The sequence below is a fragment of the Xenopus tropicalis genome, chromosome 6 (assembly GCF_000004195.4).
Source record: "Xenopus tropicalis strain Nigerian chromosome 6, UCB_Xtro_10.0, whole genome shotgun sequence".
Lineage (NCBI taxonomy): Eukaryota > Metazoa > Chordata > Amphibia > Anura > Pipidae > Xenopus > Xenopus tropicalis.
The window spans coordinates 61839380-61859939 of NC_030682.2; the positions used below are offsets into that span (position 1 = coordinate 61839380).

A 20560-nucleotide genomic window follows, 5' to 3' on the forward strand; every position below is an offset into this window, starting at 1 on the left:
ACACTTATAGGGATAACAACCTGGGTGCAAATCAGATAAACAATGCAAATATGTAAAAAATGCTGATGCACACCAGGACAATTTTATCAAAAAAAAAGGATACTTGGTTTATTTAGATCGACGTTTCGGTCCTCACCCGGGACCTTTATCAAGATATAAAATGTGCAAACAAACAGTGTTTTTAAAGACTCACCCACCAGTTAACCACCACCAAACCACACCCCTCTCTGGAGTGGCTGTGTTAACCCTTAAAAAAGATCTCAGTTCCAGCAGATATCAAACCAATCACAATTCCAGGTAATTTGTAAAATAAAGTGCATAATGCATAATATTCTATAAGGTGCAACGTAAGATAAAGTGCAATACATCATGGTGTATAAAAATGAATGGTGCAATGTCAGTTAAAATGCAGTCCAATGAGGTGCATGCAAATAAAAGGACTTAAATGCCAAATACAAATACACACTATTACCACATAATAATAAAAGCATTGCAGAAATATTACTTAAAAATACCTAGAACAAAATGGCACTTGCAATGGTAGAAACGGAGTTTGAAGTGTACTGTGTGAAACCCAACCATTACCTGGTATTTAAATAAGAGGCAAAGGAACAATACTCATTAAGACCCCGGGGGGAGACAGTATCCAGAGTTCTAATCCAAAACATCTCCTTCTGAAGCAGCATGCGATCCCAATCACCCCCCCCCCCCTGCTGGGCTCTGGGATCAAATCTATTCCCATGAACTTAAAAGCTGGTAACCTGTGCCCCATCATTAAAAAATGCTTAGGTAGGGGTAAATCGGATTTGCCGGTTTCAAAGGCTTTCTTAATGGTAGACCTGTGATTTCCCATTCGCTCACGTAAAGTATTTTGTGTTTTGCCCACATACGTTAAACCACAGGGACAAGTAATTATATAGATCACTTGGGTTGATGTACAGGAAATACGGTGCCTTATGTTAATTTCTTTGCCAGAGTGGGGATGTCTAAAGGATTTACCTGGTGCCATGTATCTACATGTTGTGCACCCTGCACACTTATAGCATCCCTTTTTCAATTTATTTAACAGACTAAAACTAGAGTCATAACACTTAATGGGGTCTGTTTTCATTAAAAGATCTTTTAGATTAGGCCCCCGCTTGTATCCCCACATGGGCTTTTGAGCTGCAACTTTAGACAGCTTCTTGTCACTTTGTATTACGGGCCAATGTTTCTCAACAATAGATTTAACAGCAGCTGAACCAGTTGTGTATTTAGATGTAATAATAAACCTGTTATGTTCATCAGTACCCTCTTTACAACTGACACTGGATTTGTATTTACTGTGCTTGCGGGCTCTCTTTAAAGAACCCGTTAATGTTGACTGCTGATAACCCCTCTGCCTGAAACGATCAAAAGTCTCCTGTAGTTGAACTTCACAAATCTCTTTGTCAGAATTGTTGCGTATTGTGCGTAAAAATTGTGAAAAGGGTACCGCTTTTTTAGAGCTAGGAGGGTGGAAACTAGTAGAGTATAACAGTGTTTCTATCTGTGGATTTTCTAAACAGCTTAAATCCCAGAGAATTACTTTTTTTGAAAATTTCCACATCCAAAAACTGGATACATTGCTCATTGTGAGAAATAGTAAATTTCACTGGGCTATCCAGACCGTTAAGATCATCCACCATATTAAGCAACCCTGTTTCATCACCTCTCCAAACAATTAGTACATCATCGATATAGCGAAGGTATAGAAACAGTGAGTCTTTATATTTGGGAATAATGTGTTTCTGTTCGTAATGGGCCATATAACAATTGGCATACGAAGGAGCCATCGAAGCCCCCATTGACGTGCCTTCCTTCTGTAAATAAAACTGTTTTTCAAAACGAAAATAATTGCACTTTAATGTTAGTTCCAATAATTGGCACAAAACGTCAATGGGTGGGCCCCTATATACCTCAGAATTTTGTAATGCCCAACTCACCGCCTCAATACCTTCATAGTGGGGTATTATGGTATACAAGCTGCATACATCAATGCTAGCCAAAATTGTAGGCTCATCTGGGAGTACCAAATTCGATAAAATGTTTAATAAATCCTGTGTATCCCTAAGGTAAAAAGGGAGTGACTGCACAGTAATTTGTAGATGGTAATCCAAGTATAATCCAATAGTGTGAAGCAAACTGCCCCTAGAGGAGACAATGGGTCTACCTGGAGGGTTGCTTAAATCCTTATGGATTTTAGGGAGACAATACAGGATAGGACATATAGGATAATCTTGTGTAAGAAATTGTTTTTCAGTTTCTGTTATCAATTTCTTTTGCAAGGCTTCACTCAAAACCATCTCAATTTCATTTTTAAATCTAAGAACTGGATTAAAACTTAACTTTGTATACACAGATATATCATTCAACTGTCTCAATACCTCCCCCCGGTAGTCCTTGTAATCCATAATTACAATGCCTCCCCCTTTGTCAGCAGGTCTGATTATGATGGTATTGTCAGCGTTTAAAGTCTTTAAGGCCTGTCTCTCCTCTGTTGTTAGATTGGGATGTACTTTAAGTTCACTAGCTGGGAGTGCATTTACTTCATGGGAAACAGTCTGTAAAAACACTTTAATATTTGCATTATTTGAAGCCGGATCAAGAGTACTTTTAAGTTTCCATCTAGACTGGGGCTCCCTTTGTTCATTCTCCCCAAACTGTTCTAACAGCTTCAGTTTTCTACCCATCTTAAAACAGTCAACTTCCCAGTTAAACTTATCGAATGGCACAGTTGGAACAAAAGAAGTACCTTTACTCAGAAGAGAGGTTTCCGCTTGAGATAAAGTGTGATGCGACAAGTTGTAGATCGGACTCATTTGGGAAACTTGGGCGGACGTCCGCGAATGCTTCTTACCCCTCCGGATGCGCTTTTGGCACCTCTGCCTGAACTCCTGGTGATCGCTGGGGAAACGCTGCCTGTAGGTCCCCGATCGGTTGGCAGTCCCTCCTCGTGAAAATGGAGCTCGCGACGACTCACAGTAGGGTCTACTGAAGCATCGCGATGACTTGTAGACACACCTGCATCCGCCGGCATCACATCCTCTTCTCCGGCCGAGTCACCAGAACTATCAACGGTGCTGAAGTTACGTCCGTGCTGCTTACGCCTCCTTTGCGTTCCACCTCGCCATCTTGTTATGGGACCGCCGCCTCCAAACCAGCGGTACACGCGGTGCTGCAGATAATCATCATCGACTTTACGTAGCTTTTCTCTTTTAAATTGGAGAAGTTCCTGCTTATAACTGGATATGTTAGCTTTAAGTTTATTATTTGCATGCACCTCATTGGACTGCATTTTAACTGACATTGCACCATTCATTTGGAATTTAAGTTTTATACATTTTTATACACCATGATGTATTGCACTTTATCTTACGTTGCACCTTATAGAATATTATGCATTATGCACTTTATTTTACAAATTACCTGGAATTGTGATTGGTTTGATATCTGCTGGAACTGAGATCTTTTTTAAGGGTTAACACAGCCACTCCAGAGAGGGGTGTGGTTTGGTGGTGGTTAACTGGTGGGTGAGTCTTTATAAACACTGTTTGTTTGCACATTTTATATCTTGATAAAGGTCCCGGGTGAGGACCGAAACGTCGATCTAAATAAACTAAGTATCTTTTTTTTGATAAAATTTTCCTGGTGTGCATCAGCATTTTTTACATATATATATATATATATATATATATATATATAATATCCTGATGACGATCCTATATGGATCGAAACGCGTAGATACTTTGTTGGAATAAAAAATTGACTTTACTGAGCTTTATGCTGTGAGTGCTTTTCAAGGAATTGTATATGTATATATATGTATATATATGTATATATATGTGTATATATATATATATACACACATATATACACATATATACAAAGTTGCAACAGGCACTCACTTAAAAAATCTGGAACAAATGCCTGGGTGCAGTACAGTAGGTTAATGTAATACAACGAAAAAACAAAGTTCTGCACTCGCAGGTCTTATGAGAAACAAATAAAAAATGTATTAGCAAAAAAGCATCTGACGTTTCGGCTGCCACAGCAGCCTTTTTCAAAGACAAGCAGGGCCAGTGGAAGTGCACTCATAAACACAAAATGGCACGAAACAGTGTGATGTCACAGTGCTCAAAATACATGTAAATAACATTACCATTACGTGCAATAGAAAATCAATGTGAAGGATAAACACAAAGTGAAACCAGGAATGAATATATATATATATATATATATACTACACCAATAGGTCCGCACTCCCTTTAATTAATCCTTTAGGCAAAATGAGCGGGTGCTACATAGGGTTGTACCTTGTATATTTCTCCAAAAGTTATGTGCAAGTTATTATTAATAAAGTTTATTGATCTACGCTGGAGTGCACATAACTTGGAGAAATATATATATATATATATATTAGGGATTGGGCTGAATGAAAATACATTTGCATTTAGATAAAATCCATAGTGCCTTTCATTACTTAACCCCCTAAGTTTGCCCAGGTGCAGTAACCCATAGCAACCTATCAGCAGGTAGAATTAACTGGTCACCTTTTCAAAACAGGCCCTTTGCCCTTTCTCAATCGCAGAGCATTAACTCCTTTCTACCTTTTTCATCTTCAGCTTGTGTTTCATTTATTACCAAAAGTGAAAAAGAAAGGAAAGGTTTCAGGGAAAAATAGATGCCAAATTTACAGCCACAGATAAGCAGAGGAACCCAGAGAGGCTGTTTCTGAATGCCTCAGAAAGAATATACACAGCGTAAAAGGGAGAGCAAGCACTAATTGATTACAACTAGTAAAGAGCGAATCTGTCCAGTTTTACTTCGCCAAAAAATTAGCAAAACTGTGAAAAAAAGTGAAACGACGAAAACATTTTTTTTTGACACGCAGCAAATTTTTCCTGCATCAAATTTTTGCTCCTGTTTTGTTAAGAAATCCCCCAGTGCCAAGACGTGGAAATTTGCCACCGGAGAATTTTGCTCATTACTATCCACAACCATACAACCTGGACTCTAGACAGCACAGGCATAGGGAGTTTTTACTGCGCCGGCTGTCTGGTTGTCTGTGGTATGCTCTGAAGTTTGTGTATCCACTGTACTGCAAAGCTTGTAGTAGGAATGCTAGCAATAACGCCACCAACAGAGCAAAATGCAACAAACAGAACATTGCAGACACCCACAAAGAACTAATCCTGAATCTTGCTACACTGGTTGCTATGATATCTCTGTGCATTTCCCATAGACTCTAGTTAACTGGCATCTAGCACACAAATAGTTTCGAATTGCAGTGCCTTTTTGGCTATATTAATCAGTTAAAAGTTAACAATCTTTCAAACATGACGATACCAGCTTTTTTTTAGCAAGAAATATGTTTTAGGCAGTGGTCCCCAACCAGTGGTTCATGAGCAACACGTTTCTCACCAACCCCTTGGATGTTGCTTCCAGTGGTCTCTAAGCAGGTGCTTAGTTGAATTCCTGGCTTGGAGGCAAGTTTTGGTTGCATAAAACCCAGTGTAAATCCAACCAGAGCCTTCTGTAGGTTGCAAGTCCACATAGGGGCTGCCAAACAGCCAATTATAGCTCTTATTTGCACCCCCAGGAACTTTTGCAATGCTTGTGTTGCTCCCCAACACTTTTTCTATTTAATTGTGGCTCATTGGTATAAAAGGTTGGGGATCCCTGGTTTTAGGTCTCCAGACAGTCAGGTTGGTCAGGTTCTCTGGTAGCCCCTTGGTGCCACCGTTCAACAGAGCTGCTGCCATCTGCTAGAGAAACAAAGCCACCCCCCCTCCGGCACAAAAATCCTTAGTGCGGAGGGGGCCAGAACACCCCTGACCAAAGTAGTCAAAACACTCTTTAAACCATACACCTAAGGCAGTGGTCCTCAACCAGTGCCTCGTGAGTAACATGTTGCTCACCAAACCCTTGGATGTTGCTTCAAGTAGCCTCAAAGCAGGTGCTTATTTTTGAATTCCTGGCTTTGAGGCAAGTTTTTTTTTGCATTAAAAACAACTGTACTGACAAACAAAAGGGCTAGCCATATTCTTCATTTCTCAGGGTGCTACAGTCATGACCTGTGCTCTAATAAACTTCAGCCACACTTTTCTGCTGAGCTGCAAGTTGGAGTGATATCACCACCCCCCACACACACACACAGCTGATCAACAGAACAATGGGAAGGTAGGAAGACAGTAGCTCCCAGTAGATATCAGAATAGCATTAAATAGTAAGAAATCCAAGTCTGGCTTGGGACTCCTCCAGTTACATGGGAGTAGGAGAAACAATAGGTAATCTGAAAGCATTTCTAATACGTAGCCCTGGTTCTTTCTGAAAGCTCAGAATCAATCACAAAGCACTGAGATGGCGCCTATACACCAATAATACAGCTAAAAAAATGCATTTGTTGGTTCAAGAACAGGAAACCTAAGAAACAGAATTCAGAATTGTACCATCTCGAATGCGTAATAAGTATAAACTTAGTACTGACTCATTCAATCAAAGGTGAATATTTCCTTTTGACCACAGAAATTACCAGTCATAAGAAGCTCCCAATTCCCTGAAGCCATTACGGATTCTACTAACAAGATGAATCACCAACTTGACTTGCCCAATATTACTGCAAACACAGTTAGGGGGCTCCCTTGAGCTTCAATCTCCACTGACATTTCCAGGATGAAATCAACATCCATATGGAGGCAAAATGCATTTTCTTTGTCGAAAAGTAATGCAAGGACTTTGATAACAATAAACTACCGATATTTTAGGCAATTAATACATCTTAATGGGCAGCTTTATACTATCAGACTAGAATACTGATCTTTGTTCAGAGTTTTAATACACATTAGACATGAACCCAGTAAGACAGGTCATAATGGTGTACATATTCTATTTGCTAGTACCTGTACATCAAAACCTCAATTTTACATACTTTGATTTAACAGAAGGGAGGGCATTTTATTGCCAATAGATTAGCCACAATAGTGCAAGATAGAATGCTAGATTTATTCAATATAAATACATGTAAATAACATTACCATTACGTGCAATAGAAAATCAATGTAAAGGATAAACACAAAGTGAAACCAGGAATGAATATATATATATATATATATACTACACCAATAGGTCCGCACTCCCTTTAATTAATCCTTTAGGCAAAATGAGCGGGTGCTACATAGGGTTGTACCTTGTATATTTCTCCAAAAGTTATGTGCAAGTTATTATTAATAAAGTTTATTGATCTACGCTGGAGTGCACATAACTTGGAGAAATATATATATATATATATATATATATATATATATATATATATATATATTAGGGATTGGGCTGAATGAAAATACATTTGCATTTAGATAAAATCCATAGTGCCTTTCATTACCTAACCCCCTAAGTTTGCCCAGGTGCAGTAACCCATAGCAACCTATCAGCAGGTAGAATTAACTGGTCACCTTTTCAAAACAGGCCCTTTGCCCTTTCTCAATCGCAGAGCATTAACTCCTTTCTACCTTTTTCATCTTCAGCTTGTGTTTCATTTATTACCAAAAGTGAAAAAGAAAGGAAAGGTTTCAGGGAAAAATAGATGCCAAATTTACAGCCACAGATAAGCAGAGGAACCCAGAGAGGCTGTTTCTGAATGCCTCAGAAAGAATATACACAGCGTAAAAGGGAGAGTTTTCCCTTATTTTACACCATTTCATTCATTAATTTTTGTAGTCCCACCAATATATAAAACATAATGCATTTCACTGACCTTACACCATTTTATTTATGGCCCTATAAAAAAAATGTTAAATTGGGGTTCAACTGTATACTGTTCATAGAATACACTGACAGAGGAACTTAAAGCTCCCTGCATTACTGTAAGTGCTTATGGCTGTATTTACATAGACCTTTCTGATAAAGCTTACTTAGTTTTTACCTTTCCTTCTCCTTTAATAAACCTTTTTATCTATGCCTTATTTTGTTTGTTAAACAAAAATGCATGTATTTTGCTATGTGAAATAGGGATTTTTTTTTTACTTTCAAGCTACTACTGAAAATACATCTCACACTTGTTTTACAGTATTTATAGCTCACTGGGTTTTTCTCCATTAAAGCAGCGGTTCATCTATTGTTTAACTTTTAGTTATGATATAGACATTCATATTTGCAACTGGTTTTCATTTTTTATTTTGTGGCTTTTTAAATATTTAGCTTTTTGTTGAGCAGTTCATCTGTGTGGAATTTCAGCAGCCATCTGGTTGACAGGGCCCAGTGTACATTAGCAACCACGCTTTGATTTGAATGAGAGCCTGAAAAATGAGTAGGAGAGGTTCTGACTAGAAACATAGGTAACAGTTACAACAAAACTGTAGCTTCACAAAGCAATAGTATTTTGGCTGTTGGGGTCCATCTTACAGCTGGAAAGAGGTAGAAGAAAATAAATAATTCAAAAACTATAAAAAAAAGAAAAAAAAATTAAAAATGGAGCCCAGTTTAAACGTTGCTAAGAGTAGGATATTCTATAACATATACTGTAAATGTGAGCAAGCCCTTTAATCAAATGGCAGGTTATACTGCCTACATTAATATAGTAAGAAGTCCTTAATGACATTTAAAAGCCTTAAGCAGAACGATTCACAAATGATTTGCAGGGTTTAAGGCACTGGCTTCAATAATGCACAACTTTAACACATTATATTTGTATGAGTGGTTCTTTAGAATACAATAATTAATTTGCTGACCTAAATCAAAAGCAACCACATTTGTTTGTGTTTGAAAGGCTTCTAGCGTGTCTGCCTGCTTCTATTTAAAGGTAAGCTGTACCATAAAAGTTCTTATATAGAGGCCTCTGCTAAAGCTAGTCTTTAGGCAGTACTTTTTGGTATTGTGCTATAACCCCCGTTATGCTGATTAATGAATATGATGGTAATCTTTTCCACTTAATTTACTAATTTACTACTACTGCACAGGTATAGGACCCGTTATCCAGAATGCTCGGGACCAAGGGTATTCCGGATAAGGGATCTTTCTGTAATTTGGATCTTCATACCATAAGTCTACTAAAAAATCAATAAAATTAATTAAACCCAATAGGATTATTTAGAATCCAGTAAGGAGTAATTATAACTTAGTTGGGACCAAATACAAAGCACTGTTTTATTTTTACAGAGAAAAGAGAAATCAATTTGAAAAATCGGAATTATTTGATTAAAATTGAGTCTATGAGAGACAGGCTTTCCGTAATTCGGAGCTTTCTGGATATTGGGTTTCCAGATAATGGATCCCATACCTGTACCATATTTTGTTACTGCAGGTATTTTAAAAAATATATTGTTTTTCTTTTTAAAAAGAATGTAGATTATGAGAACATTGTATGTATACATATATAAGGCATTGTCATTACTCCTGTTATTGACCTTTACGGACAAACAAGATTGGCGGTAATTTAACCTATTATACAAGACTGTGATATAAATTGTTCTCCATGGATTTATTTGTTTATTGTTTTGTGTAGGGATAATTAAACTAATTTGTTTTGGTGAGCTATAACCTTGGAGATGATTAAAAATATATTTATGTATACATTGTCACCATTATGCCAGTCAGTACACAACACTCAGGGCTTGTGCAAACACAGAATTTAGTTCCACAATATCACACCTATTATAATTAAGTGCTCATTTCCTGTTAATTGAATGGAAAACTGGCAAACACTAAAAAAACATACATATGCTCTGAAGCATCAATATGTTGTAATATGAATCTAGCAGGCACAGGAACCAGAATGAATGCACCAAATCTGCAATTTTAGGATTCATCTGAATACCAAAACAACCACAAAAGATATGTCCAAATCTCAAACCCTAATTTGCATGTGTAATTAGCTACATACCGGGGGAAAAATAGCAAAAAATGTAAACTTTCAGTCTAAGGTTATAGAATTATTATAAAAAGTAATGTGAGAATTAGTGTTTAGATTTGATACAGTCAAGCACTTGATTTGATGAGGCCAAATCTTGAAAAAAAATGTTGTCTGAATCCCAAAACAATTCCAGGATTCTGTGCATCTCTGTTTTTAAATTTTTCCAGACAGCCCTATTAATTTTGAACAGTTTCCTGCATTTTAACCAGAATATTTTTAAGAAAGTTACAGTAGGACCCATATTTTACATTTATCAGGGGACCAGAAAAAATAGGAAAATGTAAATTCAAGGAGTATTATACTGTATATTGGTGGGGTACACAAAAAACTGTAAATTGAGAGAAAACAAAATCAGGGAATGTAAAGGTGAGGTTTCACTGTAATTTCATTAAATCTAAAATCACATCCTACAGTATATTCCTAGAATTATGAGAGGGAGAGAGAGAGAGATTAAGAATGAGATCCCATATTATCAGTTTCTGGACTAATACTATGCATGTAACAGGATAGGAATTTTTTGTCCCTCCCTTACTTACCTGTTAATGGGACAGAGCAATCCCCATCCAGGTTTGGCATGCTATGAGATAAGGAAAAGCTCCTAAGCTGTTAGATGGCTTTCCTAGTCTATGAAAGAGAGGGGATCCAGGGTGTTCACCAGGACTCTTTGAACACCACTTGCTAGCGGGGGTGGACGGTGATACCTCAGAAAATAAGATGCAACCTGAGTTAAAGATCACTTCAGTGAAAGGGATTCCATGGATGAGAACTAATTAGAGTGATGACTACCTGTAATAGCTCACTCTGGGAGTAAGAAAGTTATGGTAGCTAGTAGAGCAGGCAGAAAGTAACCTTCTGTTATTTAGGAACAGCTGTAGTGGTCTTATTCTTGCATGAAGCAGGGGAACCATTGACATCTTCAGTCATCACAGACACCTATTTTGGGGCCCTGAAACTTTCTGCGGAAAGACTGACAGGGGCTCATTTCTAAACAACGGGCAAATTTGTACCTGAGCAGTTTGCTTTCACTGATCAACCTGCAGCTAGCTGTAAAAAAAAAAGGGTTACTGCCCAGGTGAAAATGTGCCCATTGTTTATAAATGGGCCCCACAGTGAACCTACTTATGATGTCTTGATGTGCAGAAAGACAACTGGGGTTGGCACACCAAGAGGTAGGAGAGCGTGCTGGTCTCCTAGTGTGCCTTACACTTACACAGAGGCTTAATTGGTGAGAACTAAATGGATAGTATCCTAGATTTTTTTAATTTACAAAGCATCTTTTTCTCTTACAGTTCCAATGTCTTTTCAGTAGCAAGTACACGTATGGGACCTGTTATCCAGAATCTTTGGGACCTGGAATCTTTACATAATTTGGATCTCCATACCTTAAGTCTACTAAAAAATCATGAATTCTATGGTTTATAGCCTTTCCATAATTCAGAACTCTCTGGATAATGGGTTTCTAGAGAACGAATCCCATACCCACAAAATATCATGCAGCACAATAGCATGATTACTGCTGTCCAGTGACATTCAGCATTCAAGAACAAATGTTTTGCACAAATAAATTAGGTCTGTAAAGATGGGTACTCTTTATAAAGGTGGTACTTTTTAATTACTTTTGGTATGACAGTGCAGTTAGCAACTGGCCTCCATTTTTATTTTTAGTGGTTTTAGAATCCTAGCAACCAAACAGTAGTTTGAATGAGAGACTAGATGATAAAGTGGAGAGGGCCTTGGAAGAATGAATAAGTAATCTAGCAATGACAGTAACAATGTTATAGCATCACACCTAGGTAAAATCATACAGTTTATTGGGTAAAATAAACATACCCAGCACAAAATCCTATGTGGCCTACATCAAAGGAATCTCCTATATTGAGACCTAAGTGGCAAATTTGTATGTTGTATATTGTACTACGTTTGTATATTGATGTGAGGACCAATAGAACAAAAAAATCATAATGTGGCCAGTGTTCAAGCAGTTAGTTTTTGTCAACCTAAAAGGACTATGTTACATTAACTTGGAAAGTGCATTTAACTTATGGTAATGCAACTGCAACTATACAGAGACAAGAAATACTGAATACCTAGTGGCAATATATTTACTGAATAAGGTATACTTTGTCCCAACTTATGATTAGGGTACAGAGCAGTATGTTAAATAGCCTGAACTGTAGATGTATAAAAATAACTACATGAGAGTCATATTGGCATACATCATACAGCTGCATTCAGAAGAGAAAGTGGAGGGGGGTGCACTTGTGGGACAGCAGTGATGCAGGGGACAAGATAACTAGAGCGGGCAGTGGGGAGGAGGATGGGCCTCAACTAGGGATAGGGTATAGGGCCCCCTCAACCATTGCGTCCTAGGTATGTGAATATTCTGCCTCCCCCCCCAACAAGGTTCTCACAGTGCCCTGCATCAATAGGTACAGTACATTTGCGCCAAAAGAATAGGACTCGCATGTCACTCACACATCAAAAAACAGAAATGACGCCAGGTAGAAATATTTGGTGCTGCGTCCAATTAGCCACAAAGTGCATGAGTTAAGAATCACTCGTTTGTGTCTGCAATGACACAGAAATTATGAAAAAAACAGTGCATTGAAGGGACAAAACATGGTGATTTGGCTGGGAACCCCTATATTGTTTCCCCCACACCGAGAGAGAGAGAGCACCTGGTGCAAGCGGCCATGTTGTTTGGTGTGCATGCACATGATAAGCGAATCTCCATACTCCCCATGCATCCATCATAGGAGCGGTGGATAGCCTAGCGCTGGCAGGGGCTTTTTTTTCAAGAAAAACTATTGTCCTTTTTTCTTTTTTCTCTTTAACAACAAAACAGTATTTTGTACTTGCTCTTAACTAAGATAGGATTAATCTTTATGTAAAACAATCCTATTGGGTTTATTTAATGTTTAAATGGTTATCATTGTAAGGTGATCTAAATTACAGAAAGACCTCCAGAAAACCTCAGGTCTCAAGCAATCTGCATAACAGGACCTATACTTGTACTAAAATTTTTAAAAACTTTACCCATATTTTTATTCAAATAACCCAAAAGAAGTAAGAATTCTCAAAATACAATGCCTGTTATATGATTATAATACTTTAAGCAGTATACAGGTATGGGACCTATTATCCAGAATGCTTCTAGATAAGGGGTCTTTCATAAGTTGGATCTTCAAACTTTAAGGGCTCTGGCACACAGGGAGATTAGTCGCCCGCGGGGCTCACTACTCTCAGAGAAAGACTTCTCTGAATACCGAACTGAATCCGTATCCTAATCTGCATATGCAAACTAAATACAGGAGGGTCAAAAAGAACTTTGTGTGCAGCGCCCAACGAAAAATTTTCATCTTAAATGTTTATGTGACATAAAGTCACATGATTCTAAGGATTCGGGTCCAGTTTGACCAGAACCATGGATTCAGCAGAATCCGAATCCTGCTGAAAAAGGCTGAATCTTGAGTGAATCCTGGATTCAGTGCAGATACAACTGTATAAAATAAATCAGGAAATTTAAGCAAGATAAGGCAATCTCTGTGGCATATTAAATTAGGGATGCACCAAACCCAGGATTCAGTTCCATATTCGTACAAGATTCTTTCATGGCAGGGTTCGGTTTCAGCTAAATCCATGGTCCTGGCCGAACCGAATCTGAATCCTACTTAGCATAAATTAGCATGTGCTAATTAGCATTCGGAAGGTTACTTTTTTTTTACCCTTCTGGACCCTAATTGGCATATGCTAATTAGGATTCGGTTCGGTATTTGGCCGGAACCATCGGGGTGGGTTCGGGGGTTCGGCTAAACCCCCGAATCCACTAAACAAAACAAACATTTTTACTAAACAAACATTTCTGTATATTTCAAATCAATGCAAAACCTTTATCGTTTAATTGAAATTAATTAATATCTGCCCTTATCTCTCCATCCTATCCCTGCACTCAACTCAACACAATCTCTTTACAATACATCTCACTTAAACAGCTGATTTGCACATAAAACCTTAAAGACCATGGGCATTTTTTCTTACACCAAATGCATTACAGTCAATTGGCATTGTTATGCCTTAACAATGGTGTGTTATGGTAGTATTTGCACTTACGGGTTATAATCAGGTTTATGATATATACTGTTTATTATAATAAAACATCATGATGACAGAGAAAATATGAGATTAACCAACTACAGCACAACTAAGATTCACTAAGCATTCTGTGTGCCAATACATCCCCAGTGGAGTACAAATTTCTTTGTTCTTTGTTTCAAAACATTACTATATGGTGAGAAAAACAAAGGACGTTAAATATTACTTGAAATGTTTTAATAGCCTTAGTTATGTAACTACTGGGGGCGCAGGTGACGTGACTGCATCCGGACACAGACCCCTCTGGGCCCACTGTCACAGAAGATCGGAAGAAAATTCCTTTGTGCGTGAACCACCAGTAGGAAAGTGAGCATCTGTAGGGAGTGACGCCTGATTGAACGCCCTGCACCTGGGTCCGGGCAAGTTTAGTTACGCTACTGAATAGCATATAGAAATATTCCAAGAAATATATTTTTCATTGCAAGTGGATAACAATAAAGCCCATATTATCTGATTGGAGTAATTAGTAATGTTTAGGGCTACACCCTTTTCTGGAAAAAAAATACCGGACTTCATATATATTTATCCCTATTAGTAACATTGGAATCAAGCATCATTTCAACTGGTCAGGCCATTAAAATACAGGTGGCAACCCTACTAATTATGGCAGTTTTATATCTGTGCTATTTGGTCTATTGTTACATATAGTATTTTACCTTTTTGGTACCATATACTATTTTACCTCTTTCCATACATTGCCTGCTGCTCTTGCATACTTGTCTATTGTTTATTTCTCCACCAATGTTCTGACTTCTTTTCCCACCTCTGTTTGGTTTAGCTGTTCATGTGATCAGTTTTCTGAATCTCTTAGCACCTGTGTTGATTTTCAGGTCTAAGCCATTTATTTTTCATACCCTTCCTGCTGTTTAATTCTTCTTGCATAGCTGTTATATTTGGCACCATATTCACTTGTCCTTATTGATGCAGTTACTGTTCTAATGATACACTCTTGACACTCTTGAGCTGGCGGATAACATCAGGGGCTGGTGAAAAACAGGAGTGGGAGGACACGACACACACAGCATATTTATCTTACAAATAGAAGCAGTAGCACAACACTTATTTAAGATGCCTGTCATCATTTTATATGCTTGTAATAAAGTTTTTTTTTTTGTTTATTCTAAATGAAGAGGACATTATCAACCTTTAGTGTAACATGCATACTACAGATCTTTTCTGTGCTAAATTACATTTGTACAGTTCACGGTACAATGTCGCATTTATAATTTTCTGCAGTAATTTACACACAGTACAATCTCCTGTGTAGAACAAACATTTTAGTTGAATAGAATTAGTAGACAGGAATTACAGTACCTGCTGCCAATGCCCCCAGTAAAATAGTCTGTCTTGTCTTCTTGGCTGCCATTGCAGTTCCTTTGCATGTAAGAGCTAATGATAACAAGTTGTATAATTGAATTCTGCTTATTTGTGAATCTTTCTAATGCTCTTTTAAAGTATCTCAAGGAAAAAAGATAAAAAATGACTTTGTAAAACAAAGGGTAATTCCAGGGTATGAATTAAATGGGCATCATGCCAGGAAGGTGCTGGCCCCCTGAATATGGGGTTCTTGTTATTTTTATTTCTGCTGAAGAATATTCAGGAAAAGCAATGAGGGTTTTTCTTTAAGTAAGATGCTCTCTAAGGAAAATGGAAAACCTGACAAAGCTTTGGAACAGCTTGAAAAGATAACTGTAGGCAGCAGATGTAGAACTCCCTATGGGAAGGCTAAAAGTCACATGGTAATGTCATCACTGTCACTGCAAACCTCTATTAGGAAGGGGTGGAAAATGAGCAAGCAATGGGCAGAGAAAGCCAGCAGTTACTTACTGAAAAATAATTGAAACACCCATACAAATATTTCCTTTCTGCATATGATTATTCAGTCTTGCTCCAGCATAATGTATATGTGGTAGTGAAAGCTTCTAAAACATTTTAGAAAGTTGTGTCTGGGGGAGGGGAATGAGGTTTTTGAACCAGAGTTATTAACTCTCCTTTCATGCACTTTTAAAACTATTTAAAACAAGCCTTTTCTATACTACTTATATTTGTAACTAAGATTCTTTCCTGCATGTCCCAAAGTGTTTGCTTCAGGAACACTACTATAGTTTATATAAATAAGCATATAAATAAGCATTTTTGCACCTGGGCAGTAACCCATAGCAAAACATTAGCTATTAGCTTGTTTTTAACCAGCTGCAGGTAGAAAAATTAAGGCATATGTGTTATTGGTTACCCTGGGTTACTGCCCAGATGCAAATTTGGCCAGTGTTCATATACAGGTATAGGACCCATTATCCAGAATGCTCGGGACCAAGGGTATTCCGGATAAGGGGTCTTTCTGTAATTTGGATCTCAAATAAAAAATCAATAAAACATTAATTAAACCCAATAGGACTGTTTTGCATCCAATAAGGATTAATTATATCTTAGTTGGAATCAATTACAAGGTTCTGTTTTATTTCTACATCCAAAAAGGAAATCAGTTTTAAAATTCTGAATTATTTGATTAAAATGGAGTCTATGGGAGACAGGCTTTCCGTAATTCAGCGCTTTCTGGATAATGGGTTTCCGGATAATGGGTCCGATACCTGTATTACCCCTACTAAGTTTTGGAATGGAAATATGTTTGTACTGATGTGTTGCAGGTTCTAGAAACCCACATTTTGCAGTGTAGATTGGACAATCAATATTGCTGAATTTCCCTTCAATTAAATCGCTATTTCTTACAAGTAGGTGTTTTTATTGATGTTCCCTGGATTCCATTTAAACTTGAATGAAATCTCTATGGCTTTGTGTCTTGTGTATACATTGCTTATTAAGCTGCTGAATGGACCTATGAATATCGCTGGGTCCTTACCAAATGTTATCATTTACAAGTGCTCAGTGCAGTTTTGTCCTTGCAAACTTTGCTGCAGTCATTGCATGAAAAAATGGCATGCATTACTAGGTACTTGCATCTAAAGTCGATTCTTTTACTTCTGTATTGTTGTGCTTGGTTCCACTGTTTCTGCCGCCCGCAGTGCACCTATCACCGCTAGGGAGCCCTGAATCTATGGGCCACTCGCAAAGATTGGACCAAAATACCAAATATGCATGAAGTGCATGAACACATTGCCACCTGGCACCAAAATTAAGGTAGAATTGTTGGGAGGAATTGATGCACTGTAGGTCAAAAACATGGTAATTTGCAACAAAACTTTGAAATCTATGGCTGCAGTCATAAAAAATTCCCCTTATATGATTTGTTGATCTAAATTTGTGGCCTACGTTACACAACACCCTTGAGAACACAGATATGTGGCTAAAACCTTTGAAAAGTAAAATCATAGAAGTAAGAGACAGCTCTTGTAAATATTAAAGGGGTTGTTCACAATTACATTAACGTTTAGTGTGATGTAGAGAGTGATATTCTGAGGCAATTTGCAATTGGTCTTCATCTTTTTATTATTTGCTGTGATTTGAATGATTTAGCTTTATATGTAGCAGCTCTCCAGTCTGAAATTTCAGCAGCTATCTAGTTGCTAGGATCCAAGTTGCCCTAGCAACCAGACATTGATTTAAATGAGACGCTGGAATAAAGATAGGAGAGGTACTGAATAGAACGGTATGTAATAAAATAGTAATAAATAGTAATAAATAATAGTAATAAAATAGCTATAGCAATAAAATTGTAGCCTTATAGAGCAATCATTTTTGACTGCTGGGGTCAGTGAGTCCCATCCAAAAAGTGGAAAGAGGCAGAAGAGGAAGGCAAATAATTCAAAATCTATGAAAAAGAAAATGTGGAGACCAGTTGAAAAGTTGCTTAGAGTTAGCCATTCTATAAGATACTAAAAGTTAACTTAAAGATGAACAACCCCTTTAAAGCTAAATCTTATCAAAATATGTATTTTGGAATTACATCATAATGTAAAAGATTTGAAATGCATGCCAGGTAATGATATCAAAATACACCCCCATCAATAGATCCTCAGTGAGTACAATTTCCAGCACAAGTGCCATGTTTTACCCACAATACAGCATTTCCCCCACAATTCCAGCATTATTGCTTTTTGTCGCAAATGAGATACAATTACATGAAGGTCCATCTGGCATAATTTCTGGGTGTGCAGGTGACGTCTATGCCCGATTTATTAGTTGCAAGTGTGCTATGTCATTGAGAATGGGTGCAAGTGAAACCCTGGAGCTACTATGTCAGTATACGAAGCAGCGATCAATTAGGAAGGGAAGGCTAGAAGGACTGAGTGGCTCCGAGTGCAAAGAGTGAATTTCCCTTAATGAATTTAGTTTAAAGGAGAATGCAAGTCAAAAATTAAAAAGCATACTGCCCAATAGTCCTCCTATTGTTTAGTAAAAATGCCACACTCACCTAATCAAATATTTACTCAGTCACACTTACTTCACGTTTTCTAGAACAGGCAGCCATCTCTAAAAAGGTATTCTCCCTTCCTTTCCCTCCTTGCTTCATACTGCACATGTGTTTCTGTCAGGATCAGCCAGGATTTGAACACCACTTGGGGTGTTCCTGGCGGCGTGCATTTGCCTCTGTAGCCACTGGAGGCATTTTGGGCTGTCTCTGTTTGATTCTTCTCTTGTCTGTCTTCTACTTTCTGTCTGCTCCCTTTCCTCCGCCCACCTTATTAACCTCATGTGTTTCCCATCTCCTAATCTTCACCCTTTATAAGCTTTTCCTTGACCATTGCCCCTTGCTTGGTCATTAATTGTTTCTTTTGACCCTGCCTCCGTGTTCCCTGTTCCTGTGACTATTCTTGTTTTCGTGCTGGTTCCAAGCTCCAGATTTCTTTGTCCTGTTCCTGCTTTCTACCCTGTTCCTGTTGTCTGGTGCCCTTCCTAGTTCTGCCTTGACTTCCTGGTTCTGATCTTGGCCTGTCCTCGACTTCGCTTGACTGCCGCTTGCCCTGACCTTTTGCCTGTTTTTGGATTCCGCCTCTGCCTGCCGTTCTATTTTCAGTGTATACTTCCATTGTGTGCACTGTTACGCCTCTAGTTATTAAAGTTTTTCACTATTATCATGGCCTCTGACACCAGTTCTGTGATCTATGGTTACACTCCGGGTTACCCAGTCTTCAGGCTCCCACCTTCCTGGTACTCCACGGCATCTCCTCAGGGAGATTGTGACAGTTTCATTCCCTCCCCTCTGCCAGATCCGCTTCCGATTGGCTGGTGGGCATGTGTAGCTCAGAACAGGAGACAGGATCAAGTTACACACATGCTCAGAGAATAGGAAGGCTGCCGCTGGCAGCCTACAGGAAGGGGAGAGAGATTTCAGTGATGTCTATGTAGTCTTCACTCTGCTGTAGGCTGCCAGCACCATATCTCAGAGAAGCAAGCAGTGATCTGGGAATTTAGATATGCAGTAAGTACTTAAAAAGAATGCCTTTAGACTTACTTTTAATTTATTTTAACCTTTCATTGTCCTTTAATGCAAAATTCACTATGGTGAAGAGTGTGGGAGCACTCTGGATTCTGGATAACAGGTCCTATACCTGTATGGCCAAAGGTATGAATACTTTCTGTCTGAAATGACAAGTACTCTGATGGAGCAATCACTGCTGAGTTCCAAACTCTCTCAGTATACTATGTCAACACATGAACTACTCATAAGGAGTGTGGAAGCTTTTTATGCATGTTAACAATCCTAACACCACAATGTGCAATGTTGTGGGCTTGAGTGGTACAGTAAGTTTGTCAGTTTTGGAACAGTGGAAATGCATCATTTTAAGTAATATATGGCATTTCACCATGTGGGATTCTGATGGAAGAGTTTGAGTTTGCCAGATGCCAGAAAGCCTAGCTGCATAATGCCAACAGCAGAGTGTGATGGAGGAGAAACAATAAAGCTCTGAGGCTGCTTTCCATGATTTGGGTTATTGCCCCTGGTTCAATTGAAAGCAATCCTTAAAGAATAACTAAACCCCTCAAGGTACAACAGCCCCCCTCAACTGTCCTCCATTGCCCCCTTCACCTCTCCCTTCTCGCACAGCCTATTACATTGAAAAGTGGCCCTATTTAAAAACCTGAGCTAAAAAAGCAAAGCAGCGCAACAGAGTACCCAGTGCTTAAATTGAGATGGAAAAGTGGAGGGATGCTTGGTGTGCTATGAGTAGCGAGATGTGCCCAAATATGCTACCACCACAATTATAAGCCATGCCCACCATTATAACAAGTCATGCCCACCACCACTTGCTTGTTTCCCCCACTTTAAAGCAAAGCCATCTTGCTCTTTCCATCTGCTGAACAATTTGATGTCCTATAGGCATAGATTTATTAAAGTATGTGGCCTACAGGGATGATAAAATGAAAATAGTGCAAATGAATTTTCTTGTGTGGCAATTCAGCTTTTGCAGACACCCTGCCTGAATATTGTGTGTCGTAAGACAACCAAACAGTATAAAGACCCCAGAAAACCATACAATCCATCATCAATCCAACTTGAGTAAAAATTTCTTTCTACTCCAA

At 38.3% G+C, this 20560-nt stretch overlaps 1 protein-coding gene across 1 annotated transcript in view; it reads right to left on the reverse strand.

Moving 5' to 3' along the window:
• pde1c (phosphodiesterase 1C) overlaps window positions 1-15760 on the reverse strand; it is a 369089-nt gene extending 353329 nt beyond the window's left edge. The window contains exon 1 of the mRNA XM_018094811.2: window positions 15395-15760. Within this exon, the coding sequence (XP_017950300.1) occupies window positions 15395-15446 (52 nt within the window). The 5' untranslated portion in view covers window positions 15447-15760. The remainder of the gene's footprint in view (window positions 1-15394) is intronic.
• Between the last annotated feature and the right edge of the window lie 4800 nt (window positions 15761-20560).